The sequence below is a fragment of the Euleptes europaea genome, chromosome 1, assembly GCF_029931775.1.
Source record: "Euleptes europaea isolate rEulEur1 chromosome 1, rEulEur1.hap1, whole genome shotgun sequence".
Taxonomy (NCBI): domain Eukaryota; kingdom Metazoa; phylum Chordata; class Lepidosauria; order Squamata; family Sphaerodactylidae; genus Euleptes; species Euleptes europaea.
In genome coordinates, this window is record NC_079312.1 from 175,056,952 (window position 1) to 175,066,886 (window position 9,935).

Consider the following 9,935-nt stretch of genomic DNA (forward strand, 5'->3'; position numbering starts at 1 on the left):
TCTGCCCTGTAGAATCAACAGACTTTGGACTTCATCTTGAGATAAAAATGGGCTTTCCCCCTCCATAACCTATAGCTTCCGTCTGTAGTGCCACCCGGTAGCCCAAAAGCTTAAACAGCCAACACGACAGTCCATTTTCTGAGAAGAAAGGTTGTTGCATAAAATGGTGTGCCCAAATGCAGGTTCACCACTTCAGCGAAAACTGTGCAGAAGAGAGAGACTTGTTAGCTTGTGGTAGAGATAAGAGGCATCCAGGATATCTGGGTCAACAGCTAAGGTTCTCAGGGTCTAAGGTGCCCAGGGTTTCAGAGTGGTAAAGTGGTTAGGAGCGGTGGACTAGGGTTGTTGATTCGGTTCGGCCCGAACTGAAAATCAGCCGAATTTCCCCTGATTCGGTGGTTTTTAGTTCGAGAGGAACCGAACTCAAAACTGGCGGGCAACCGGGGGGGCGAATTCAGCGAGTTCGGGAGTTCGCGAATAAATTCGGCAAATTCGGCCGTCAGTAAGCAGCATAACCGTCAGTAAGCAGCATTCTCCTCCCCTGGCCAATCGGTGGCCAAGCTGGGTCTTCTTCTGGCCAATCAGTCAGGATTGAGTACTGGAGGAATCAGCTGATGTGCGGCCCCGCAGGGGAAAGAGAGAGAGAGGGAAATCCTTGTGTGTGTGTGCGGGGGTGCTTGTGCACATTCGCTCCTTTCTGTGGCTGCAGGGGGTGCATTTTTTGGGGTACAGACCCCAAACTTTGAGGGGATATTCAGACAAGCCTTCTTAAGAGACCACCCAAGTTTTGTAAACATTGGGTCAGGGGGTCCCGAGATATGGGCTCCCCCCCTTTTTCTTTCCATGGCTGCAGGGGGTGCATTTTTGGGGGTACAGACCCCAAACTTTTAGTGGAGCTTCAGATGAAGCTTCTTAAGATGCCCCCCAAGTTTTGTAAACATTGGGTCAGGGGGTCTCGAGATATGGGCTCTCCCCCTTTTCCCTCCCCCCTTTTTCCATTTATGTGGCTGCAGGGGGTGCTTTTTGGGGGATATAGCCCCCAAACTTTTAGCATAGCTTCAGACAATTATTCTTAAGATACCACCCAAGTTTTGTAAAGATGGGTTCAGTGGGGGCAGAAATATCGCCTCCCCCTTTTCTCTTTCCGTGGCTGCAGGGGGCGCATTTTTGGGGGTGCAGATCCCAAACTTTGAGCGGAGTTTCAGACCAGTGTTCTTAAGAGACCACCCAAGTTTTGTGAACATTGGGTCAGGGGGTCCCGAGATATGGGCTTTCCCCTTTTCCCTTTCCCCTTTCCCCTATTGGGATGAATGGATCAGCCGATCCTGTGTGTGCATCTTCTCCAGAGCAAAACGTCCCATGCCTAATTGGAATCATCTTGGATTACAAGTCCTCCCCAGCCCGTCCTGATGGAACAGAAGACAGCCACAGTAAGACCCCTTTGGGGGCTTTAATCTATAATTTTTCTCCTGTGTATGTGTGTGTGTGGAAGGGGAAAGCAGAGTCTGTGTGTGTGTGGGGAGGGAGCAGTTTCTGTGGGTGGGGGGGGAAGCCAAAGGGGGCTTTCGTCGGTTCTGCCTGGGGTGTGTGTTCCCCCTCGAGTCTCTCGCTCCCTGGTTTGAGGGGGGAGGTTTCAGTTGTGTCTTCTGGTTTTCCCTGTTGCAAAGGTGTTGTTTTACAAGGTTGTGTTGCTTTGCAAACTGTTGTCGGGGCTGGGAGCTTTGTGCGTGGGCGGCAAGCTCTGCTGAGAGATGCACATTAAGGGTGGGGGGGACCCCTTTCAGGGCCCATATCTCAGCCCCCCCATACCCAATCTTTACAAAACTTGGGGAGTCTTTCAATAAACGTCCTTTGAAGCTCTGCTGGAAGTTTGGGACCTCTAACCACAAAAATGCCCCCCCCAGAGCCGCGGAAAGGCGCGATTGTGTTTTTAATGGCTTTATTCGGCCGAATTTTTTTTCCGAACTTTGAATTCCCACCGAATTGAACGGATCCGAAGTGGGGGAGTTTGGACTTCAGCATATCCCGAATCTAAACGGGCTGAATTTGGCCGAATCCGAACTATACCGAATTTTTTTAAATTCAACAGCCCTACGGTGGACTCTAATCTGGAGAATCAGGTTTGATTCCCCACTCCTCCACATGAGCAGCGGACTCTAATTTGGAGAGCCGGGTTTTACTCCCCCACTCCTCCAAGTGAGCGGCGGACTCTAATTTGGAGAACTGGGTTGGTTTCCCCACTCCTCCACATGAAGCCTGCTGGGTGACCTTGGGCCAGTCACAGTTTTCTCAAAACTCTCTCAGCCCCACCTACCTCACAGGGTGTCTGCTGTGGGGAGGGGAAGCGAAGGCGATTGTAAGCCGGTTTGAGACTCCTTAAAGGTAGAGAAAATCAAGGTGTAAAAACCAACTCTTCTTCTTCCTCCTCTTCCTCTTCTAAATAAAAGTGGTGGAGTCAAAACCCATCTTTCAGAACACAAAGTACCACCCAACTGATGTAAAGGGGGTTTATTTCATGCATGGAAGAGGCAAAAGGGAGGAGGTGCCAAATCCATGCCCTGCCAATACTTCCCCTAAAATCCTCTCCTCCTGCTGGATTTCTCCTCACTGGGCTCCATTGAGGCCATCTAAGAGACCCATTTGTGAGGGGGTATAATCTTAAAACAACCATATGGCGTAGATTTGCCAGATGAGAGTTGGGAAATACCTGGAGATTTTGGAGGCAGAGCCTGAGGAGGGAGGGGTTTGGAGAAGGGAGGGACTTCAATGCCATAGGGTCCAATTACCAAAGTGGCTATTTTCTCCAGATGAACTGATTTCTATCACCTGGAGATCAATTGTAATAGTGGGAGATCTCCAGCCACTACCTGGAGGTTGGCAACCCTAGGAAAGCAGGACTAAAAAAAACGCATTCAATGCACACACACCCAAACAAACAAACAGCAGTAAAGAAGCAAGATGAGAATTGTGCAATTATAATTTTATTAAGCAATTCCCAGCATGTTTTACCTGCCATCATCATGGGAATTTATTTAGCAGTTAGAAACCAAATTGCACCACCTACTAATACGCCGCGTGTAGAAGATGAATTGCTGAGCTACCTAATCTTTTTTCTTTTGATATGGGTGTCCATGGAGGGCTGCCTTCAACATTCCCAGTTGCTTCACAAAACAGCAAAGGTCAATCCCCACTTTCTTATGTTTCTTTTCCAAGGCATGAGACACGGCTGGCTATTTCCCCCCCCCCCATAACCCTCCCAAATCCTACTAGGTCCAAAGTATAGCCCTCCTTTCAAGGGAGAGGAGTGAGTGTATGCGTGGGAAATGTACAAAAAGCAGCACTGGGGGTTGTTCTGTTACAGACACAGGCTTTACAAGAAGATGCAGATTTCCATTCAGGTTTCGGAATTGTACACACAAACAGGTGCTGAGTTCCTGGTTCCTCTTCCCAAAGTAGTAGCTCAAACTGTATACATGAGACCTTTTTTAAATAATCAAAATACTACCAATCAATTCCTGGGGACTTGAGTGCTATTTAGGGAGACTGGGGAAGGTGGGCCTTACCCAAATGACATAGATCATAGAATCATAGAATCATAGAGTTGGAAGGGACCACCAGGGTCATCTAGTCCAATCCCCTGCACAATCCCCCCTACACCCCCAGCGACCCTTACTCCATGCCCAGAAGATGGCCAAGATGCCCTCCCTCTCATGATCTGCCTAAGATCATAGACTCAGCATTGCTGACAGATGGCCATCTAGCCTCTGCTTAAAATCCTCCAGGGAAGGAGAGCTCACCACCTCCCGAGGAAGCCTGTTCCACTGAGGGACCGCTCTAACTGTTAGAAAGTTCTTCCTAATGTCTAGACGGAAACTCTTCTGATTTAATTTCAACCCGTTGCTTCTGGTCCGACCTTCTGGAGCAACAGAAAACAACTCGGCACCCTCCTCCATATGACAGCCCTTCAAGTACTTGAAGGTGGTTATCGTAACAATATTGCTCTACATTGTGCTGTCACTGCCAGCTGAATAACCAAAAGGGATGTGCCCATGTTACAGGATGCTCTAGGATTCACTCAGCACTCTTAAGGTGTTTATGGGTGCCATTTTGTCCCTCCCCTCCATTTTTCTTCCACTGCCCTATGGAGTGGCAGCAGGGGAAGGAGGCTATTGGTGGGACGTTGCCAAAGAGGGCAAGCTCCCCACCTAGTGCTATTCCACCTACTAGAAAAGATTGAACCAGTGGGATTTCCACATTTTAAACAGTTGTGTAATGTAGCTGCTTAGTAAGTCCTACTGGATCGGAGGCCCCCTCCCCATTTTTGTGGCCTGCTTTCACCCACCAACCAGATGAACATTGGTTGGTATCGGTTTTTATACCCCGCTTTTCTCTAAGGAGTCTCAAAGTGGCTTACAAACACCTTCCCCTCCCCACAACCAACACCTTGTGAGGTAGGCGGGGCTGAGATAGGGTTGCCAGCTCCAGGTTGGGAAATAACTGGAGATTTTGGGGGTGGAGTCTGAGGAGGGTGGGGTTTGGGGAGGGACTTCAATGCCACAGAGTCGAATTGCCAAAGCAGCCATTTCCTCCAGGGGAACTGATCTCTCTCACCTGGAGATCAGTTGTAATAGCGGGAGATCTCCAGCCACCACCTGGAGGCTGACAGAGTCACAAAACAAATTAGCCTGCTGACAACCCAAATAACAGCAGTGTACGGCTTGCCAAATAATAGCACTATATATCAGCTAAATTCAGTTATATTATCCACATGGATTACATAGACAATGGTGTAAGGGTAACACCTGAATATTTTTACAAATTACAATACATGCCACAAACATAAATCCTAGGCTGAGAGAGTTCTGAGAGAACTATTATGGATCCCAAGGTCACCCAACAGGCTTCATGTGGAGGAGAGGGGGATCGAACCCGGTTCTGTAGATTAGAGTCCACTGTTCTTCACCACTACACCACGCCGGCTCCCAATTAATTAATTAAGAAATTAATGGAAAATGCTGCTTAACAACCCTCTTCATGGCTGCCTTCATCTCGCTGTTTCTAAGGCTGTAGATGAAGGGATTCAGCATAGGGGTCACCATGGTATACATTACCGCTGCCGCGGTGTCCTTGTGGTCTGAGTTCTTTGAATGCGGCTTGAAATACACCCAGCTTACAGTGCCGTAGAACAAGACCACCACGCAGATGTGGGAGCCGCACGTGGAGAAGGCCTTGCGCTTCCCAACGGCAGAAGGAATCTTCATCACGGTGTAGAAGATGAACGCGTACGAAATGATAATGAGCACAAATGGCCCCAGGATCTCCACCACCCCCTCTGTCACCAGTAGAGTTTCTATGATGCTTGTATCGGAGCAAGAGACGTCCAGAACAGGGTAAATGTCGCAGAAAAAATGAGGGATCTCTCCGGAGTCACAGAAGTCAATGCGGGACATCAGAAGAGTATATAGCAATGAGTGGATTATGGGGACGATCCAGGACACTGCGGCCAGGAGGAGGCAACGGTTGCGACTCATCATGGCAGAATAGCGCAGTGGGCAGCAGATAGCCACGTAGCGGTCGTAGGCCATGGAAGCCAGCAGGAAGCTGTCCGAGTTGCCAAAGGACATATAGAAATACATCTGGGCCAGGCAACCCCGGTAGGAGATAGTCTTCTTCTGAGACAGCAAGTTATCTAGTGCCTTGGGAATGGTAGTGGAGGTGAAACCGAGATCGGCTAGGGCAAGGTGGCTGAGGAGGAAGTACATCGGAGACTGGAGCAGCTGCATGTCGGAGCGGATCAACAAGATGATCGTTACATTCCCCAGAAGGGTGAGCAGGTAGATGGAAAGGAAGAGGGGGAAGAGCAGTCTTTGGACCTCAGGAGGGGATGGAAAACCTCGGAGGAGGAATTCGGAAACATCCGTTGAGTTCCTGTGATTCATTGGACTGATGGTGCTGTAGGGATGAGATAGCAGGGAAGTCAGAGGCCCGCAGCCAATGCTGGCTAATAAATTCCAAGACTCACAATTCTCCCTCCCACCACTATCTACCTACCCAGCAATCAATCATTCAATCAATCAAACAAACAAACCTTTATACACAATACCTGCAGGGAACATAATCATACAATTTTACTCCACAGAGCTCGCCTGTTCCTGTTTACAGTATCTTTGCAAGGAAACTATGGGAGAACTCTTCAATGATGCATTCTCTCTCCATCTCACATCTCTGTCTCCCTCTCCCTGATTCATATATTATGCAAGCCACGCTAGATATGCACATCTGCATCAAGATTCAGCATCAGAATTTAGATTCAGAATTATGAGGTTGTGATCTGATAAGTTTTGGATGTTTTCCAAAATCCAAATTTCCCACTGCTGATCAAAAAACCTATAAAAGAGGCAAGGTAAGGACAGGGCCCTCGAAAGTGGATCTTGGCTAATATGATGGCAGCTGACAATGGTGATGAGGTGGTGGGAAGAAGAAGAAGAAGAAGAAGGAGAAGAAGAAGAAGAAGAAGAAGTTGATTTTTGCATACCAACTTTCTCTACCACTTAAGGAAGAATCAAACCGGCTTACAATCTCCTTCCCTTCCCCTTCCACAACAGACACTTTGTGAGGTAGTTCACAGTGAGTAGCCGTGTTAGTTTGTCTTCCACCCCACCATCAATCTAACTATGAATTACTCCGAACAAGAAATCAACTTCCTAGACACCACAGTATGGATCCACGGGGGACACACAAGCACCACATTGTACCAGAAACCGATGGATCGGCAAACGTATCTACATGCGTCCAGCCACCACCCCAACCATATCAGACAATCCATTGTCTATAGCCGTGTTGGCAAACCTATGGCACGCGTGCCATTTCCGGCACGCGTCGCTCTTTCCGCCGGCACGCCCGGCTTGCCGCGGCTCAACTGCTCCTCGCCCCTCCCTCGCTGAGCTGAGGCCGTGACTTAGCTCTTCCTGCAAGTCGCTGGCATTTCCGACTCTGCCCGGCCCACCTCCACTGTAGCCTCCCGGGTGCCTCGTGGTTCCCAGGAGTTTTTTTAGGTCCGAGGCAGGAGCTGCCTGCCTGCCTGCCGCCTCCGGAGGCCCTCCCACGCCTGGCAGCAGCAGCTGCTCGGCTGCACTTGGTGCTCCCCGGCTACCTACTCATGAGTCGCCTCCCTACTCGTGAGTCGCCTGCCCCGCGGAGCGTGCTTGCGCCTCCCCAAGCCCTCCCACCAGGGCGTCCGCCTGCCGAGAGAGAGAGAGAGAGAGAGAGCTGACACAGCGGTTTGAGTGGTAAAGCTCAAATGGTTGGAGGGGAGGGAATCAGCCTCTATTTGCATAGTTTGGTTTTGGGGGGGGTGTCGTTTGCTGGTGGAGTTTGCAAGTGGGAGAGGGAAGGGTCTGCTTCAGCCAGAGGGGGTGGGGGGATCACCCTCCGTTTGCATAGTCTGGGTTTTTTGGGGGGGATGTCGTTTGCCGGTGGAGTTTGCAGGTGGGAGAGGGAAGGGTCTGCTTCAGCCAGAGGGGGTGGGGGGGATCAGCCTCCGTTTGCATAGTCTGGGTTTTTTTGGGGGGTGTCGTTTGCCGGTGGAGTTTGCAGGTGGGAGAGGGAAGGGTCTGCTTCAGCATGCCAAATGCAAACTTTTACCTTTCAATAAAAAGTTGTTTGTATCATTGAAAGCTCTGTTATTGTGTTTTTCTTTTAAGGCAAAAGATGTTAATGTATGCATTGTTTTTTCTAAACTAAAACCTCAGTATTCAGGTTAAATTGCCGCATTGGCACTCGGCGATAAATAAGCGGGTTTTGGGTTGCAGTTTGGGCACTTGGTCTCTAAAAGGTTCGCCATCACTGGTCTATAGCCAAGCCCAACGCTATAGTCGCATCTGCTCCAATCCTTCAGACAGGGATACACACTTGAGAGACCTACAGCAAACATTTTTGCAACAACAATATCCTGCTGATATGGTGAGAAAGATGATTGAGAAGGCCAGAATGATACCCAGGCACAACTTACTACAAGATAAGCCCAGAGAGAATGACAACAGAACACCTCTGGTTGTCACTTATAGCTCCCAACTAAAACCAGTCCAACGTATTATTAAGGACCTACAACCAATGCTGTATTGTGACACTTCCCTCGCTGAAGCACTGGGGGGATGTCCCTTTCTTGCTTATAGACAGCCGGCTAACCTAAAACAACTTCTCACCCATGATGATAAACTACTTAACAGGAACATGGGCTCTGGCACCAAGGCCTGCAACAAACCAAGGTGCCAACTTTACCCTCATATAGATTCTAGGAACATCATCTCTGGACCCACCAATGTCAGCCATACTATCTCAGGTTCATACTCCTGCTCATCTTCTAATGTGATTTATGCCATCACATGCCAGCAATGCCCTTCCACAATCTACACTGGACAAACAGGTCAGTCTCTTAGACATCAGAAACCACAATATTCAAAAACATTAACAGGACATTCTGTTGCAGATTTAAGAGTAGCAGTTCTCTTACAAAGGAATTTCAAAGATTGGAAAGAGAAACTGCTGAATTACAGTTGATCTTCAAACTAAAGTCAATGCATTTACCTGGGCTGAATAAAGACCTTGCATTCATGCTCATTACCAATGCTGATTTCTCCACACCCATCTCTCCCCTGGACATCACAGACTCTTCTGCATACCACACCTAATCCCATCATGCCTGCTATTCACATTTACATACTGTTAACATTTACATACTAATGCTTGTCTGAATTCACTTTCCTCTACTTAAAGACAGATGGATTCACATTCTAAGCTGTATCTGAAGAAGTGAGCTGTGGCTCACGAAAGCTCATACCCTACCAGAAAATATTTTTGTTAGTCTTTAAGGTGCTACTGGACTCTTGCCTTTTTCTACTACATTTGTGAGGTAGGTGGGGCTGAAAGAGCTCTAAGAGAGCTGTGACTAGCCCAAGGTCACCCAGCTGGCTTCATGTGGAAGAGTGGGGAAACCAACCCGGTTCTCCCGATTAGAGTCCGTCGCTCATGTGGAAGAGTGGGGAATCAAACCTAGTCGTCCAGATTAGAATCCACCTCTCTCAACCACCACTCTTAATCACTACACCACACTGGCTCTGGATGGTGGCATGAGGTTCCTCCACAAGCAAAAGAAGAAGCTGAGTGGACCACATGGTGGTGGCAGCAGGAGGAAGCAGCAGTCTTTCTCTTTCCTTCCTTTCCCAGGTGCTGATCCTGCCGGGGAGAGAAAGAGGACAAGCAGTGCCAACTGGAAGCAGGAGGAAGTGCCGCTGCTTCTGCTTCCTCCTTCCTTTCTTCCTTCTTCAGCTATAAAGAGGCTTTGGTAGGCTTACTGGTGGGAGAAAAATCCCAGTGCATGGAAGTGCTGTTACTTACCCAACGGGTGAATTCTCCCCCAAAGATGCTTTCTGTTTGCAGCAGCAGCAGAGTTTGTGAGCAGAGTTGTGACCTCCTCCTGGTTAGCCCAGGCCTCCTCTTTCTGTTGAGGAGATCTGACACCTATTTTGCTGTCGCAAGAAGAAATGGTGGCACGGTGGCACCACCAGCTTTTGTTCATGCTTCAGGGCCCTTTGGGGCTGTGTTACCCAGAGGATGGCTCGGCCAGTTTTCCTCCTGAGCCGTCCCTGAGGAAGAGTTCTGAGACAGAACCCCAAAGGCGCAGCAAATTAGCCTGTTTATGGCATGCTCTCCTTTGAAAACACACACACGTTTGCCATAGAATGGCAGCAGGAGATCCACAAGGAATTTGTCTGAAGCAGAGATTTGATGGAGAACTGTGCCAAGTTATATACTCTCTAGTTTCCTTTCAGAAGGCCACCCTCAGGATTAGGGTTGCCTGCCAACCTCCAGGTACTGGCTGGAGATCTCCTGCTATTACAACTGATCTCCAGCCCATAGAGATCAGTTCACCTGGA

General features: G+C 48.9%; 1 protein-coding gene across 1 annotated transcript; it reads right to left on the reverse strand.

Moving 5' to 3' along the window:
* Positions 1-4,994: 4,994 nt before the first annotated feature.
* LOC130493529 (olfactory receptor 1361-like) lies at positions 4,995-5,939 on the reverse strand. Its single transcript, XM_056867290.1, has one exon. The coding sequence runs from the start codon at positions 5,937-5,939 to the stop codon at positions 4,995-4,997; it is 945 nt and encodes a 314-aa protein (XP_056723268.1).
* Positions 5,940-9,935: the final 3,996 nt, after the last annotated feature.

Coding starts and splice junctions, on each gene's coding strand:
- LOC130493529 (XM_056867290.1), bottom strand. CDS start 5,939: ATGAATCACAGGAACTCAACGGATGTTTCCGAATTCCTCCTCCGAGGT.